The sequence below is a fragment of the Megalops cyprinoides genome, chromosome 22 (assembly GCF_013368585.1).
Source record: "Megalops cyprinoides isolate fMegCyp1 chromosome 22, fMegCyp1.pri, whole genome shotgun sequence".
NCBI classification, from domain to species: Eukaryota; Metazoa; Chordata; class Actinopteri; order Elopiformes; family Megalopidae; genus Megalops; species Megalops cyprinoides.
In genome coordinates this window covers 21,720,360-21,739,100 of record NC_050604.1, presented here as the reverse complement: position 1 = coordinate 21,739,100, position 18,741 = coordinate 21,720,360, and the positions used below count along the sequence as shown (strand labels likewise).

At 43.5% G+C, this 18,741-nt stretch overlaps 1 protein-coding gene across 14 annotated transcripts in view; it reads left to right on the top strand.

Moving 5' to 3' along the window:
• The window catches only part of tenm3 (teneurin transmembrane protein 3), a 258,447-nt gene that overhangs the window by 162,722 nt on the left and 76,984 nt on the right, over nt 1-18,741 (top strand). For 8 of the 14 annotated variants that reach the window (XM_036516752.1, XM_036516756.1, XM_036516760.1 and 5 more), the window contains 3 exons: nt 492-714; nt 9,498-9,596; nt 11,292-11,530. In XM_036516752.1, the coding sequence (XP_036372645.1) occupies nt 492-714; nt 9,498-9,596; nt 11,292-11,530 (561 nt within the window). The remainder of the gene's footprint in view (nt 1-491; nt 715-9,497; nt 9,597-11,291; nt 11,531-18,741) is intronic. The other 6 variants (XM_036516759.1, XM_036516763.1, XM_036516762.1 and 3 more) reach the window with 1 other exon arrangement.

The following is an 18,741-nucleotide window of genomic DNA, read 5'->3' as shown; positions in this document are numbered from 1 at the left end:
GGTGTACATGGCACTCATTAGAATGGCTCTGTAAGTTAAAGCCCGGGCCTAATTTAAGAGAATCTGACCATGGCTATAAGGGAGTATTGGTCCCACCACATCACTGTATCAGATATCTGCTGTTCACAGGGGCTTTATTGTTCTCCAGCAGGTAAATCAAGTGACATTTTTATAGAGCTTCAGGAAAAGGTTGTTAAATAGTTAAAGCGATCATCATTCTCTGGCAATTTCATCCAGATGTTGCGTTTTTAATGATGCTCGCGCATCACCCAGAATGCTTTACTTAAGGGGAGCACTTAATTACCAGCCAAAGCAGCATATGTTGATTCGAGAGCAGGTTTTGTGTACTGCTGCACCCCTGAACAATGCAAAAAAAAAAAAAAAAACACCAAGGCAACTGTTAAAACTCTCTCTCTCTCTCTCCCTCTCTCTCTTTTTCTTTCTCGCTCTCTCTATCTCTCTCTCTCTATCTTTTTGTCCCCCACCAACAGAACAGCCGTCCAATCAACAGGGCCAGCCTGTGCTGCCGCCCGTCCCACCCCCCCACAAGCAGCAGCCCTCCGTCACCGCCCTCAATCACAACTCGCTGACCAGTCGGAGGAACCAGAGCCCGGCCCCCCCGGCCGCCCTGCCCGCCGAGCTGCAAACCACACCCGAGTCGGTCCCGCTGCAGGACAGCTGGGTCCTGGGCAGCAATGTGCCTCTGGAGACCAGGTGGGGGCGCCGCTGAGCTCGTGCATTTTTTTTTTTTTTTTTCGGATTCTTTTGCATCGTAGCCAGTGGCCATTATTATGCATTATACATCATACTGTGTGTCTTAAGATGAGATTTGCTATTCTGTTTGATTTATTGTTACTGTGCTGAGAAAATTTATTATTTCTGATAACGTATATGCTGTTTAAATATTCTTAAAAAATGTGAAATTAGAATGAACAATGATATTGTGGGGAAATGGGAGCCATAAAGGAGTGGGTTATGTACAAGGAGAATAATTTGGGGAGTATACATTTTAACACATTATTTTAAGAGAAATCATTTTGGAAAGGTAAATATTTTTTTGCAAGGATATTTTTGTTTCCACATGTGTATCTCTTATTAGAGAATGAGGTAAATAATTGTGTAATTCCTCTCATATAACCCCTCTGCTTAAAGTGTGTATCTGCCTTTTCTCTGAAAAATGATTTGTTGATAACCACACTGGTGTCAGTTATCACCTCTGTCTATATATAGCAGTATGGTATGTATATGTCTAAAACCCTATAGTGTTGCTATGACAAGCTAAGTGCACCCCATATACAGAATGCATTCTTTACAACGCTTCCTGCATGCTTGGTATGCCAACAAATGCTTATTTAATGGTTGCTTTGTGGTTATCTTAAAGATTTTTCTCACATCTGCTGTATGTGTTTTGAAAAGATAAGTGTGAAGTGTGGCTATGGTCTGGCGATAGGTAAAATGTGCTTTTATATGCCCAAGAGCACCTGAATGGCCGAATGCAGTCAGTTTTGTACTGCCTGGAGGTTGAGTGTGAGCACAGAAGTGCCTGCGCTGTAGGTGATCATCAAACCCCCCTTTAAAAGGGCCACCAGATTTCCACCCCTGAACCCCCATGTGACACAAGCGCCCAAAGCTCTCTCGTATGGACAAAAGTGAAATGAGTTTCAGAAAGCCTGTTGAACTTACAGAGCCAGCAATCAGAGTTTGCAGTTGCCCATTCTCATTGGAAGCTTTTTTTTTCACCACTTTCCAAGATGGGTGTTTTTTGAAGAAAAAAAAAAGAAACCAGAAAAAACAACAACAAAATAAGCAAGCTCTTATTTTCAGGGGCAAAAGAGTAGTGCTGTGCTTTCAGATTCTTACCGCGATGGATCTCCGATGGTTCTGACTTGGTTCTATATTTTATGACCTCGGGGGTTACCGAAACGAACACCGCGGTAATCAGACCCAGGCAAAACACGCCTCGCTTTCAGCGGGGTTCGGGCTTTCTCTCACTGACCGTTCACGGTTGGAGCGCCTCCCGCAGCGTGACTCCACCGTCAGGCATGTGCAGCGGCTGCCTTCATCCTCCCCGACCGCGCTCCTCTCGGATGACCAGACCACATCCTCGCCGTGACCTTGACTTTCTTAGCAGTATTGACAAAACAATATGTAGGCATCTATTATTAACAAGGGCTTAAATCTCTGTACTCAAAAACAAGTGTCTCAGTGGGGAATATTGTGTGCTGTGGTGGCAAAAAGAAGAATCTAAGCTTTTTTTTTTCCTTTGTATTTATTCCCCTCTGAAAGCAGTCGGGATGGTTTTTGCTGCCCACACAAATGTGTCTCTCATCCACAGTCCAAGAGCCAGAATGTCTTTCTGCCCTCTCACAGCAAAACCCAGCTTGATATCTCTCATTTCTCTCTGTGCTTTCTGAAAAACCTGCGTTAGAGGTGTACCAATTTTAAGTCCTGGGTCAACCCTCTCCTGCAAGCATTATTTAAAAAAAATGGCCACCTCTTATCTTTGACCTCTTTTTGGACTGAAATCATGTCCTAAAGTAGTATTTTATTTTTCACTTTGTGTTGTTCTTTAATTAAGTTTGTTAGTCTATCCATTCTGTTCCATCTGTTTGCCTTGTTTGAAAGTATCTCTGAAGGGCGCAGTTGGAAAAAAGCTTACGTTAGCATAAAAAACAATCTGTCAGGAGAGCTGACTCACTCAACATAACAAACCATTAAGTATGTTCACAAGGGTTTTCAAAAGCATTGATGTGGAAAAAATTGAAATCCAAAACTATAATGGCTTTTAAAATAAAGCTTATCTGAACACACATTTACATACAGCATATGAGAGGGTTAAATGACAGTTTTTATACATGAAGTGTTAATAGTAATTCAAATTCTTGCACAAGGTTACTGCTCACAAAGGAATATGATCAAAATCTGCGCAGTACTGAAATGCAAAAATGAATAGTAATCAATCAATACGTTCATAGATTTTCCACATGGAACAAAAGCGTACATCACAGAACGTTGCATTATTAATTACTCATTTGTTTTCGGACACTAGCTGCTAGCTGAGGTGGGGTGAGGAGCAGTCAAAAGCAGCGACGGGTCTTGTTGGTGGTGTCATTTTGCAGATGTGCCCTTTGCAGTGCGGAGGACGCTGGCTCGTTTAAATCATGTTGTCCTGTTGTTTTTGTCTTTGGCTGTTCTCTGGCTGGAGAGCATTTTGCCACTAATGTTTTTCAAACAGCTCAGTCATTAAAACAAATTAAATGGTTTCTACAAAGAATACAACGATGACTGTACTGTAAAATGTTATATACCAAAGCATCTTAAATGTATTGCTCCGTGTACAGTCATCCAGGCCATAACTGTTGAATTGTAGCTTTAACTGCCGCGAGCGCTGCTAAATGAAGCACTATTGAGTAATTGAGTATAATTTGCATTCCTTTTGTATTATGAACTGCATGGTCTACGCTGTGAAAATGTGAATTTCACCGCTTGTGTCCTGAAGGTCTCCCCAGTTCTGACCATTAAGGGGAAAAGTTCTGACTTTTACTGCCCACATGTTTATTACTATATTTGTCTTAGTTTAAGTTCTTCTCTGCAGTCCAGCCATATTTAATTTGGGCACCCAGCTGTTATTTTCCCTCCCATTTCTGTGCGATTAGGTTCCATTAGTGGTTGTGTTAGTACTGTTAGGATGAAAGTCCCTGCGGGACACAAGCTCATAAGTAATTTACTGTGAATTAGTAGCTAAAGGTTTGAATTTGTCCTCCAGTTTTTGAGTGTTTTACCTGCTGCATATGATTCATTCTTCCCCTCTGAATACAACAGCGCTGAGGAATAAAGCATGTCATATACACAGAATCAGGTTGGGGGATGAAGTTTCTGTTCAGGGTGGGTACTGAAAACAGCCTGAATACTCAAAAGATTTTGACTTTTGAATTTAAATAAACTTGCAGGAAATGGCAGTGGTGATTTTGTTTATCTACAGGTGTTCATCCTGCCCACAGCAGGTCCTGTCTGTTTTATGGAGGGCTTCGAGGGGTGCTTCACACACCTCACCGTCCGTCAGTTTCACCCATCTTTAAAAATCCAAACCAGTCATTCATCACTCCAGCCAGCCTGTTACACCTCACACAGAGAGAGTGAGATGATTAGCAGGGGAGGGCTGATGGTTTTTGATAAGAGAAACTAATTTAGAGGTTATGTTGATTTTGAGGTTTATCAGCCCCGGTTGTAATTAAACCTAATTATTAAACCTCTGCAAGCTGTGGTTTTCAAATTCCATTTAATAAAACTACAAAACATTCAGTGGAGTGTAGATGAAAATTGCTCTTATTTGACCTTTATAGATAACAAACAGGTTACACTTTAATGTCAAAATGGCTTTAAACAGGATATAGCATTCTTAAGATACAATAATATTAATTTCTATCATAATTTTACTCTGTATGAGTGAGAGTGGGACATTATAACATGAAGTTTTCTTTTAAAGTGAATGTGATGTAAACCAGCCCTTTATTTTATGCAATATTCATCTGAGAAATTATTTTATTGTGAGTACTGTTTCATTTTATGAAAATTACTCTTGTAGTTGTATGTTTGCAAATGTAATTCTGCTAGCAAAACTATGCAGAGATAGAGTCTGAATGACAGTCTGGTCTTATTTGCATGTTACCTGTAAGCCATGGTTTTGGGGGGGGATCTTGGAAATTTGCAAAGTCGTTCAGGGCATAGCAGCACTGCACACACACACACACACACACACACATTCTGTTTTTTTTTCTCTTTGTCTTCTCAGTTTCTGTGTAGTTTTCCATCCAGAAACACCTCCTCAATTTTTTTGCTCGAAACACAAAAACACATTTTCCTTAAGATGTCAATTAGGAGAAGAGAAGAAAGCAGGGGTGTAGGTAAATGAGAGGTAAATGAAGGCTGATGTGTGCCAGTACCTGCACAGGTGCTGCAAAGGTGCGGATTCCACACCTCTCCTCCTACTCGGCGCTGGCTGACGCCTGTTCTCACCTTCAGCTGTCTGAAGGTGCATCCCACGCCATCCTCGGTTCTCGGGAACAGGTGCGGTGTGAGGGGTGCTCTTCAAGGCGTCTGTCACTGTGCTGTTTCATTAAAAGTGCCTTGCAACTGAAAAGTAAGTCACAAGCTCACAATCAGCAGGGAGAGAAGATTGCTTCTATTATTACGCTTTCACGCAAAAAGAAGTGACATAAACCTGGATTCCGTCAGTGTTTGTTTCTTACTTTGATTCATAATTAAATGCAAACAATACTTTTCTTCACAAATACTTTTCTATGAGTTCATTACTGCAAAACTTTGTTCATACTGAAAAAGCAACGCCTGCATTCATGTGTCAGCTTAGGGACAATTGTTAGTTGAATCAGAGGGGTAAAAACTTTTAACCCCACATAAAAGTAAGCAATGTGCTCACCTCATATCCAGAGTAATAAAAAACACATAGTATTCCATTGGAAAGACACAGAATCTGATGGTTGAGCAGCCAAATCACTGTGCCAGTGAGCATTCAGTCAGTGGATGATTACAGCAATCTATGAACGCTTTGCATGGCCAACCAGACACTATCCCCGAGATGTATTTTCACAGAGAGTTACCCAAGGTGGTTGTTGAAAAGCTGTTTCTCATGCGCCTCATGAAGCCGCTGCCCCCCACCTCTGCCGGGGCTGTGAGCCGAACTCTGTGTTGTGGCTTGTTCGAGAACGGCATTCACAAACGTGAAAAGAGATACGTGGATTAGCATAGTAATTTGCCGCTCAGCGTCACACCGTCTCTAATCAATTAACAATGGTCATCCAGGCAGGTTTGCTTTACACTACTCTCGTTAATCCTGTCCAAAATATTTTATCTGGTCTGTTTAGACTGGCTATCTGGGCCCACCGTAGCTGTTTACAATAAAGATTTTAATGAATTTACTATGTATATCTTAACCCTCCTGGTCATTTTCATAGTCTGAGGCACTGGATATATTAAATGAGTGTTGTTAGAGGTTTTTTGAAATTATAATGCAATCGGATTTTCTTGTAGGTCTCCTCCTTATTAAAAAGAGATGAAAAAAGGATCTCTGTTGGCATAAAGAACCAATTTAAGAGTGTGAAACAGCATAAAACAAGTGAAAGACAATTAGAATTGTGACATTCACTGCTAGCATGGAGGAAATTTAATCAGCTTTAATTGTTCTCAGAGCACTAATGCACAGGTACTTTAGCAGCCAAACCACTGAAATATTTAAGCAAAACTTAGGTGCTTATTTGATAAACTTGCTTCATTTTGTATTTTGAGAGGGCAGTAAAACAAAGCCTTATTTCTTGCGGTGGTAGTGGTAGAAAAAGGGAGGGAACATGTTTGCTGTCAAATGTAACACCTGCTCTAATGCCATTTAGATTTATTTTTAAGCCAGTCCCTCAACTTGTCATAACCTCTGTGTGGTTTACCTAATTCTACACTTGTGTGGTTCTGTCCAGATCAGACCTGGCGGCATTGTGAAAACCGGAAGAAGTGACTGTGTTAAGGTCAGGCATCACAAACCACACTGTGTGGGCATAGGAGTGGAGGAAAATAGAAACTGACGGGGAAGAGGACTGAGATGAACAGCCTCCCTGATCAGATTAACAGACTCATGTAATCCCAGACCTGCAAATTCATTTATTGCCTTTGGCTATATATATGTATATAATATATATATATATTTTTTTTTTTTTTTTTTACAATGCACAATATTCATTGGTTTCTCTCAGTGTTAACACCTGCTCCAGACTCACAGGGAAGTTTTCAGTTATTATGACAAAGTGCTTAGCTTCTGCTCTGCTGCTCTCTTCTGCTGTGTGCCCTTAGTTATCAATGATGATTGGAGGAGGTCACAAGGGTCAGAGTGCAGAGTGCAGGGGTCACAGTTTGAATGGCGCAGGAGGACCTCAGTGAGAACCACAGAGGCACGGGGGGGGGGGGGGTTATACTGCTGAAGTTTTCACTTCCATTGCTGTGACCACAGCGTTTTCTCTTGCAGCATTTCGATTTGCTTCAGCATGCATTTCATTTATTAGTATTTATTCTGTGCTCCCACTGGGCTGCATTGTTGTGGGTTTGTGCACGACGCTCTGCAAATTTCGTTTAATGTTAAGCACTTTGATTTGGAAGTGGGAGGGAGACAGTTTGGGGGAGGAAGGAGGGACAGAGAGGAAGAGGGGGAGAGAGACGAAAGGAGAGTTGGAGGAGAGAGGGGAGAGGGAGAGAACAGGGAGACATAGAGGAGGGGGATAGAGAGAGAAAAAGTTAAGGAGAGACATGGAGAGGGGAAAAGTAACAGGGAAGTGAGGCAGAGAGGGTGGGGGTGGGGGGGGGGGCTTTGTTAACACTAATTGCTTTTGACATACTGTATATTGTATTTAACTGCTTTTACAAAACTATCTGTTTACCCAGACTATAAAGCACCATTGAACTGCAATGAGTGAAAAAGGAGTAGAGAGAGAGAAACACAGAGCCCCCTCTGTGAGTGTTTGATTGGCGAGCCCTCTTGGGAGCAGGCTGCCCTTGTGGTCTGTTTGCTCAAGTGAACAGACATGGCACTAATTAAAACCATACCTATGGCAGCACCACTGTGCAATGCGTGCGTGCATGTGTGTGTGTGTGTGTGTGTGTGTGTGTGTGTGTGTGTGTGTGTGTGTGTGTGTGTGTGTGTGTGTGTGTGTGAGAGAGAGAGAGAGAGAGAGAGAATCAGTCTTGCACCTGTGTCCTACTCCCCCCTACTCTGCGTGTCTTGAGCATGAGACTCCTTCCAGTTCCTTTTCTCATTAGCCGGCTGACTTGGGTTCAGTTCTGCCACCCTGCCGCAAGTGTCCCATCCATTACTGCCTCCCCAGGTGGGTCAGGTCCCAGGACAGTGTGCTTTAACCTGCTTTTAGCACCGAGACTCCTGTCTCTCTGAATTCACATCGCTGGCTGCTCAGAGACGGTCCCCTTTACAGGAGTACTTCCCGCTCTCTTCTGTGTGTGCTGAGCAGCACCCTGTCACTGCGTGTGACTCCGCTTACCCTTCAGTGACTTTAGTTTCTTTGACTGCCCATGAGGTGGAGGCTGGGAGAGTGTGGCAGCAGGAGCAGGAATCACCGCCGCTGTAGCCCACCCTCAGTCTACCCACAGCGCAAGGCACTTTCCCCTCAACCTCCAACAACAAAACTACAGAAGTGTTTGGGTGCCCGCAAGCGGCGACTCTCTGTTATGTAAAGACAAAACATCGAACCCCGAAGCGCATTTGGGTTAGATTGGACCTGGCCCATGGCCCAGGCCTGCTTGAGCGCACTGTTTGTCTCCCTGATGGTTTGTGGGTGGAGCTTTCTACATGCCCGTCTGAAATCCTCAAGTAGGTGGCCTGCATCAAAATTATTATTTAAGCAGATTTTTTCTGTTTGTTTAATGTAATGGCACATACTTTGTGTGTGTGTGTGTGTGTGTGTGTGTGTGTGTGTGTGTGTGTGTGTGTGTGAGAGAGAGAGAGAGAGAGAGAGAGAGAGAGAGAGAGAGAGAGAGAGAGAGAGAGAGAGAGAATTGAATATGTGCTGTATCACTGCCTGTTGGACAGATGTCCTTGTAATAAACCCTTATGAGAGTAAATATTATTATTCATAGTAAACCTGAATTATGGGGTATGTTTGATTCATACATTCCAAAATGGTAAAAGTATATAATTTATTACATCAGATATTGCTCAATTTCTTGTATGCAGTTTCTTGTAGTTATTGTACGGTATGATGTGTTTTTAGACTACACAGTATATCTGTCAGATAGGCCCTTCAGTTCCATAATCAACAGCAATAACTTGAACAATAATAAAGTGAACAAAAGTACTTACTTTTCACTGGGAACTAAACACAAATTACCGTTTAATTAGGACACGATAACACTTCATTATTCCATATTAAATGATCTGGCTAGATTATTCAGAATATTAAATTCCTTAACTATATATTTTTTTTGACTCAGCTTGTCTAATTAAACTCGTTCTTCACGTCCCTGTGTATTGGTGAACAGCCCGACAGAATGATTTGTCACTGTTCCCAGGTCAGTTAAACCAGGCTGTTCAGGCCTCATCTCCAGAATGCGCTGGCAGTGAAACCGTGTGGCCGCTGTCTCCCTCAGAGTCGAGCTCCGCTCTTAAAATGGAAAAGGAAAAAAAAAAAAAATCTCTCTCCTCTCAGCAATCACCACAAGCTGCTGTCAGTTCTCATCATTTTCAATGTGTATATATTTACAGCAGCGAAATAAATATTTAAACAGTCACAGCTGGAACAGGAACACCCCCACTCTTAGGATATATCCCTCTTGCTTTTTTCTTTTTTTTCTGTCTGCGATTTGATTGGACGTGAGGCTGCCAGAGAATGCTCAGGTGACCCCGGAATGCTGCTGTTGGGATGTGCTTCTGGAGCTGCCATGGCGACATTTCTAATTGTTTGTCTCTATATCTCGTTCCCCACATGTAGAAAATTAGCAAAGCAAGCAGTTCTCGAAAACGGGCATGACAACCTAATAGAGATGGATGTATTCACACCAGCGTGCCACGATGGGGGCTATGGGGAAGGGTATGTTCTCCTAAGTGTTCCCATGATGCCAGCTGCCGATGCCAAAGTCAACACTGAGCCCACTAAAACACAGGCTGAACCACTAGGGGGGCGGGCGGGGTGTTCCCTTACATGAGGTTGGGGTGGGGAAGTGGGTGCAGTCTAAAGTCCAACCCAACCCCCATATTTGAGAACCCTATTACTGTTTCCAGGCTCCTCTTTGAGAAGACACCGAGATAAATAAATTAAATCCACCCAGGCTAATTGGCTTGTGACCTGCTATGTAACTCCTGGTGGGATAACATACTGTCCACCAGCAGGTTAACACATACTCATAGAGAGCAGGCAGAATCCTGTAGGTATGGGGTCTGCCCCTTAATGTGAGATAAATGGTCTTAAAATGAGAAAGGAAGACCATTTTTGCAGTGTGGAGCTGTCTGGCAGGCACTTTGATCTACAGTAAATTTGTAAAAACAAAATTGGAGCATGGAGCATGAAAGCACTGAGGTAGCTACAGAGTATAATAATTCTAGAACTTCATGGACAGTCCAAAATCCACGGCAGACTCAAGAGAAACTTTATTTAAATCTTTTTAACAGGTATTGCACGAAATAACTACTAAATCGGTCTGTTAAATCAATTTGACAACATTAACATTTTTTCGCATATTTGAAAAGTCCCGTGAAATTTGTCAAATCCATGATTTAATCTGTTGCAGTTTTATATTTTTTATGCCTTTAATGGCAGGTTTGAAATTCTGCATTTGTAATCTGGCCCTCCCTTATATCACAATCCACAAACAGTCATGCTATTAGTTTTCTGTTTGTTGTGGGATAGCAAAACAGGTGAAGCTAATTGGATTTAACGCTCAGTTGTCTTTGATATCACAGCTGGAATCATTCTTGTTTGTTCTGTTGTTTAATGTCCTCATGGTTCAGTCTCTGATGTTTTAAAAATGAATGCTGTTTTGGAGAATTGCTTAACTTTGCAACACCTAGCTGTTTACTAATCAAAAGAGGCTTAGTCCCGAAAAAGGCGTAAACAAGGAAATGAGCTGAGTCTGTAAAATTCAGTCTCATCACACTGTCATATGGGAATGACTTTTTTTTTTTTAAGGCAAGAAATTAAAGAACACCTCAGAAGGTTTAAACCGCCAAGTAATCAAATTGATGAGTTTCATAACAGCAGTTATGACACCTTTCCCCCACGTTTATTCTTCCCTCAAGCGTTGCACCTGAACCTAAGACCCCCGCAATCCCCTGTTAAATTGTTAATTCAGAACCGGAGGATTGAGTTCAGTTGACCAGGCTCTCCTTTTGACCCCTGCACTTACGAGCCTGTGGGGTGTGAGTTTGATGGAGACGCAAAGCAAAGCGCAAAGGTTTTAATTTACCAACTGCCAAGGTTATCACAGGGGTGTAAAAGTTAATAGGAAGCTGCCAGCTAATGAATTTCATTCAAATAGCTGACCTTGTTAATTACCACAAGTCTAATGGTCTATTAGTCAGTCATAGTTTTACTACAGGGCAGCAGGGGATTTCTAAATAAGGCTACTTTTAATGTTGGCCCTGAGGGGTCCAGGCTGCTGTCACTGTACGCTGTCCAGATGTATGGCATGTTTCTGTTTGTGTTTAGCTTGTGTCACACCTTGTCCTTTTTTTTTTTTTAAACTGCTGGGATTAGTTGTGACCTGTTTTGTTCTTGTCCCTCCTACAGGCACTTCCTCTTTAAGACAGGCACTGGCACCACCCCGCTGTTCAGCACGGCGACCCCGGGATACACCATGGCGACCGGCGCCGTGTACTCCCCGCCCACCCGGCCGCTGCCACGCAGCTCGCTCTCCAGAAGCGCCTTCAAGTTCAAGAAGTCGTCCAAGTACTGCTCCTGGAGGTGCACGGCGCTCAGCGCGGTGGGCGTGTCCATCCTGCTGTCCGTCCTGCTCTGCTACTGCATAGGTAACTACGGCAACCCACAACTGAACCCCGCGGCGCGACGGGAGGCACAGAGATACTGTTTCGGCCTCAAGTTGGTGCATGCAAGGGAGGGAGTGCAGCTAAGGACACTGACGCATCCTTCCCTTTCAGTGGGCCACTTTTTTTGTTTACGGTTATAAATTGTGTTTCCAAATTCAGTGCGCGGTCAGGACTGTTGATCTCACTCTAAAATGAAATTTGTCTCTGGATACCGTGTGGAAAATTCTTACTTGAGTGTCCTAATTGCTTTCATGCAGGTCCTATTTCGGTGTGCGCGTCCGTGCTGGGGTCGAGACGTATTGTCGACTTTGCCACCCTGATACTTTACCCAGAATGTTTTGACTACAAGCGCTGCTTTTAGTGTTCCTGCAGGACGTGTGAGATGGGACTGAGGCTTTACACGAGACGTGCCTCTGTGCTCAGCTGCTGTGTGAGGGAGCGCTTTCTGTCTCCTGCACTTGCGGTGTTGTGTCTTGGCTGCGGAGGGTCAGATGTTTGCGGTTTTCGGATGAGCACATTAAAGCACCCGCGGTCTCCTGAGCAGCGGAGGGGTTGGTGCTGTGTTCAAAGCACAAAGGCATAAGAGGGAGAGGCTCCTCACACGCACACACACACACACGCGCGCACACACACACACACACACACACACACACACACACACACACACTCTCTGCTGGAATCTCCGGAGCGACTGCCCGGCCATTCCTCCGAGTCCGGGAGCCCGGGAGGAGCTCTCGCATAAACAGCCTCTCTGTCCGATAACATCTTCACAGCTTACATCAGCTTGAGATGTTTTTCGACTCGCCTGAAAGAAGTACATACGGGGTTTGTTACCGTTTCCCTGGGGACACGTAAAAATGAACGAAGGCTTTGCCGTTTTTTTTTTTCTTCTTCTTCTCTTTTTTTTCCCCCCGATGCGAGTGGAAGTCGCTGGCCCGCCGGCGTGTGCTGTCCGAGTCCAAGCCGGAGTGATAAATGCAGCCGAGCCACGCGTTGAGCTCGGCCAAATTTTCCAGTCACGTCATTCGGAGGCGTTTGATGTGCATGGGGTGGTTGTCTTTGCACTTTGCGGTGCATTCAAATGAAGAGGAGGTTAGGGATTTATGATGTAGTATTGATAAAAAAATCTATTTTTATGCATGGAAACTGTGGGTTGTCATTGATCGGGTGAATCAACTAAATATGCCAGATGTAAAAAAAAAAAAAACACCAGAACTAAAATATCAGATATTGGTGTTTGAGTTGCATGTCTACACAAGTACGTGGGAAGGCCAGGGTCTAGAAAGACCAGTGAATCAGATTTGTATGCAGTGAATCAGTCGCAGAGATTGTTAAAAGAGGCAGGGCTGGAAAGAAACAAAGAATTGTTTGCGGAACAATGTGTGATTTCTTCTTGTGAGGAGGCCTTTGTCTGGTCCCGCTAATTACAGCCCTGTGCGCTGTAGGCTTGTGTGTAACTCATTGGAAAGTCACTTATCACCACTAAGGAAATAAATTGTTCCCTTTCTGTCGATACCGGCTAATAGGTTTACAGGAGTCATATTCTCTTTGTCAATGTCGTGGAGGAGCCCTTGAGTGGCACTCTGTCGAACTCCCAATAAGCAGAAGAGGAGCTTTTGTCACCCTGAAATTGTCTGCGCGCTCTAATCAGGGCACCTTTTGGCATGCCTCAGATGCCTTTTTCTGTCTGGTGAAGAAGCAGAACCCTGTTTGTCAGTGGATCTCCCAAACGCTGATTGAACATTATCCACTTGTATATGAGCACAGCGGGACACCTAAGTGCAAAGCTAATTTATGGAAAAATATGGGCTCCTAATCACAAAACAGCCCTGTAGGGGACGAGCATCGCTGTGTGTCTTTGGATGCACTGGCTTTCATCTTAAATTTCTGTTTTGGTATCAATCCAGCTTTTATTATCAGACCTCATTATCTCGGCCTTATAATCATGTACATCTTGGGTTTGGAGTTCATCTGATTCCAAATATTCAGAAGATTCATGTTTATGACTCTGGGAAGAAGAGCATTTACCCTGGCACTTTTGTGGGTGAGAAAGGAGAATGGAGGAAGCCAATGCCCTTCCTGATGTTAAAACAAGATGCCCTGACACCAGTTTGTTCATTAAAACATACTCTCCTCTGCCAGCTCTTTTAATGAAAGAAAATCATAAAGAGGGGTACAGGCAATTCAGTCCATCTTAGCCTGACAGTTTTCCTATATCTCTAATTATTATGCCAAATTTAATTTACTGTGCTGGCAATTTACTGTACTGGCAACACAGAAAAATAAGATTTAGACATATGAGCCAACCATTAAAATAATAAGCAGAGTATGTTACCAGGACATCTACAGTGAATGTATACTGTGGTGAGATAAGTCTTGGAGAATCTCTCTGAAGTCTCTCTGTATCCAATACAGACCTGGCAAGTTGTGCCACACAATAACTCACTGTGTGAAGTAATTGTTTCTATTGTCAGTGTGAAATTTACTTGTGCCCTCTGGTTCTGTTGACAAAATTGAGCTTAAAATAGCCTCCTATATAAAATAGACTCCTTAAAGTCCACCTTATTAGGATTCTGTCCTTTCTGAGCAATTTGTCTCCAACTCTACGCCCCTCTAACCCACCTCCTTTAAGTCTCTGTATTGCCAATTATATGATAGGCCTTTTCTTTCTCACCGGCCAACAGCTAGTTTTTGTACGTGTAGCATTCCGATAATGATGCTTTAAAGTATTATCTGAGTGTGGAGTCTCAGGAACAGCGGGGACATTATAGACTAGCTGAGGGAGAGCTGATGTTCAAATGCATCTTCTAAATGCTCACAGCCAACATACTGTAAACGACACTGTGCATCTGGGATGTAAACTCTCCCATTTGAAGGAAGTCAGTCTCTCCAAGAAAAAATGTCCCCATTGTCCGTGAAACCTATCTGCTGGGCCCTTAAACTAAATTTACTGCACTATATCAAGTTCCATGCGATAGCTGAAAGCCTCACAGCCTATTCTATTAACAGGTATTTTTTTACCTTCTTTCTTCCCTCATCCCTGTCATGTGTGCTTTTCAGGCTAGTAGAAGGGAAATGATGTCATTCACAGAGGTGAGTCCAGATGTTCGATTATTGTTTGAATATTGAAAGATTCAGCTGTGAGGTCTCTTAGGTGGATCGGCTTTCTCACCCTTAAATCATTCGCAGGAATGAAGGAACACGAAGAAAAAAGTTTTATTCTTTCTCAGCAATATTCTTGAAGGGGAACCGAACAAACCCAGCATGAAGTATTCTGAAGGCATGACAGAATGCAGATCTCATTACTGTGAGTCATTGTTTAGACAGAAAGAACTTCGACACAGTGTCAAGGGGGATGGTGCAGATTTCCATCAGTGGAAAGCTTAAACTTTGGAGCCATGCTGTGGACAAATTTTAGATTATTGTAAATGCACATCTCCAGTTGTCAAAGGTTGGTCTGTGCAGCACATGTGTCAGGCATATGCATGATTTGCGCAGACTAGCCTTCAAATCAGAGCTTCATGTACACCCCCCTGTTCATTCCATTTCTCTGGCTGCGGTTGGCTTCGCTGGCACTGACGGCTTCCTTTCTCGACTGCCGGCATTATTTTCTGGAGGCAATATTGTCTCTCTCTGTCGAGGAAAGATCCTGTCTTTTGTTCTCCTCGCACTCCATAGTTTCTGCAGATGGAGAGCCTTCTCACTTTGTCTGTTCTTCTTCTCACACCAGAAACACTGCCTCGAATGCAGAACGTCATCGCCCAACACAGTGACAGGCTAAAAAAAAAAACACAGTTCATATTGAGACCCATCTGCTGTAGAGTTTGCATTCCTGGTCTTGCAGAGGGTTTGCTTAAATGTGTGGTAGGATAGGTGAAATAGTGACAGACTAACTGTGATTATATTTTTGTAGTGGAGAGAGATTTCCCACAAGCGTGGACTCTTGGCCAATCTAGACCGCTTTCTGTCACAGTTTCCTTTTCCTGTGGCCCTCTAAAGTCACACTTCTACTTCAAACACACAGACATACACACTCACCCAAATAAGTAAATTAAAAAGAAGCTAAAGTTTATCTGGTGGAGTTCTCAGTGTTTTCCTTGTACTGCAGGGTAGAACCATGTGATATGAAAGAGAAGCAACGAAAGCAAAAGGGCATCCAGACTATCAAGACTAATGCTGTTTTTCTACAAGAGCTCCATAGATCAATACAGTGCACTGCACCCACCGAGAGTGACCCCCGACCTCTGAGCGCTATCACCAAGCTTGGTCATGTTGGCAGATGTTTCCGTTCTGTTTTCATGCCCCAGACAGTGCTTAATTATTGAAGTGATATTGTTTTTACGTGCAGTTGATTGCTGGAATACGATTGGCTGGGCTGGTGTTCTTCATTTGAAAAAAGGGCAAGGTTTGACCTCACTTTTTTTTTTGATTCATATCTCCAATATATTATATATTCTGTATGATTCCACAGGGTTCTCCCCCAGTGCATTGTGGGATGTTGCTCGCCCTGTAAGAGGTGCTTTTGAACAGATACCTCGAGGTCGATTGTGGGGAAAATCAAACGAGGGAAGTTTGCTTCCTCAGCAGGCAACTGCAGACACAACTTTGAAGGAGCTTTTTCCGTAGCAGTTCATGAATTCTTCATTTCCAGAGATGGCAAGAGAGAATAACTAAAAAACCAGAAGAAAAAAAAAACAGTTTTGGTGATGTAACAAGCAAAACCAGGGGAAAAAAGAAACATCCACCAGTCCCACTACTTATGTTCCACAATAAGAGTTGAGCTTTGAACGAGTTCCTCTGTCTCCCACATACAGAGTCGCCTCTTTGATTCATGCAGACCCATGTTCCTCGTTTTCTATTAAAGAAGCATTACATTTGAATTTTTTTGCCATTACAATGATAAATGGTTGAGTCCCACAACACAATCAAGCCCTTTTTGATAAATGCACTGTCAGATCCAAAAATGACAGAATGGCATTGTATTGCTGAAAAAAATACTTCCCTTTTATACATCACTTTTAATGTTTTGTTTTCTTTTTTTTTTTGAACATTTATGACAGATGACTATGACCACCAGCCTCTGGTGTTATCATACATTTTATTGACATATTTTATTTTTTTGAAGTGTTTGACACATCTCTGAACTTTTTCACGATAAAGTATGTGAGGAAATGATACCAGAGTCCAAACACAAGTGAAAATCCAGCTCAGTTAATGGTCGTCTAAGATGGGTTGTTGCCTGTTGTGTGTATTGGGACGGGAAGTGGACAGAGGGTGAGATTAGCACCTGAGAACCCCTTACAATGCCAGTGTCGTGATTAAGGAGCAGAGCCTGGAACGCTAAGGTCATAGGTTCCATGCCCCAGTGGGGTACTGCTGTCACACCCTTGCAGCTGAGCTGATTCAGTAAATACCCAGCTGTATGAAAGAATAATATTTTTTAATCTTACATAACATCTGCCAAGCAAAAAAATGGAAGTAAAATGGTGTGCGGTTTGATGTATGGGTTACCATAGACTACAGAGTCAATAATTGACATTTGGATAAAATCTGATCGTAATTCCAACCATTTCTGTTACAGCACAATTTAATGTCAGTCAAGGGTCATTTAGAGCATTCTTGATGCTGACAACAAGCTTTCACCTGGAACTTTATTTCATTGTCTGCTTGAAAATAACCTGAATGCAGAATTGAAACACCTCACCGTTTTGCTGGAGAGCCTTATGCAAAAATAAAAGGAGCAAAATGCATTTCGCCCTCCACTGACTCAGCATTAGTTAGCAATCAATAGCAGTGTTTGCACAATCGATTGAGACGTGGAAGTGAGAAGCTCTCTGCAGGGAGGATAAACTTTATCATACCTGTGGGCATGTCTAACTTTTCTTAACCATTACCACTGCCCCGTATGCCTATATTACACTGGAGTAATGGCAGTTATGTAACTCAGATGCTCCTGTTCAGTTTTGCTGCTGGTGATTTTCTCTCTGTTCCAGCTGTGAGTGTGCATTTTGCCCCCCCCCGCAGGGTTGTATACAGTACCCCACTTTCACATTCATAGGGTTCCTTATTTCCCCTGCTGCTGTGTGTGATTTCACCCCCAGCGCGGGCATCCCGTCCGCTCCGCGCGGATATGTTAAACACCTTCCCTCTCCTCTCAGAAATGCGGCCTCGGCGTGTCCTCAGAGGCGCAGATACCTGAGCGTTTGAGAGCAGCGGGTGAGAAATCCGCGCCTCCCTGGGGTTCGGGGAAGAGTATTCCCACCCCTGCTTTCTCATTCATAGGCACCGCGCTTTTCGGCTCCTCCGGTACCTACCCTAAGCTGCCTCGCACTCAATATAATTCATTATTTCGCACTTTATTGCCGCCCGGGCCGAGTCGCCCGAAAAGGGAATCTCATTTCAATTATGTCCCATTTGAAGCCGCGCAACTCGCGGGGAAAATAACTCTCTTCCGCCCTCGGCGCGGTCCCGGCGCACGCGTTTTATATAACGACTTAATGTATGCGTCCAGACAGCAGTGATATGTCTGCTCCCTGGGAGGGGAAAAAAGGCAGGCTCTGTGCCGCTCTTTGTGTTGGCTCCCTTTCTTTTCTCACCATCTGACTGCACGACAATAGCAAGTAATACATGTGATTTTTGTGTCACGTTAGCAGGTCTCATTTCCTTAAGCCTCACTGTGTTTATTTGTCTGATGAAGGGAAAAGATTGTGAGATTCACCAGGATATTTCCCTAACGCCACAAGACTATTTAAGCAGCCTGCCGGGGCTACCAGCGTTTGGGCCCCGGGTGCTTCGGGAGAGACCATCACCGTCCAAATCACGGCTCTCCCATGTTCCTCCTCCATCGGGTTGGGCGGAGGGATGGGATTGGGGAAATGAGGGCCACAGGATTGGTCGAACCCCCAGAAGGGTGCTCATTAAGTCTCTGTCTGTGGCGGTCCATCCGCGATGGGGCAGGAAGATATAACTGCTCCCAAGCCAGCCAGCTAATTGGGCTACTGGTTTTCCCAGCTCGCTGTGGATCCCTGTCCCCTCTCTCATTACATTACCATCCTGGGCCACTGAATGTTTTCAGTTTTTCAATGTAATGAAGTCTGAAAGTTATTCTAACCACTCACGTGCACAGGCACACACACACACACACACACACACACAGACAGGCTTTTATTTACACCGGATTGGCTTCACGGTCT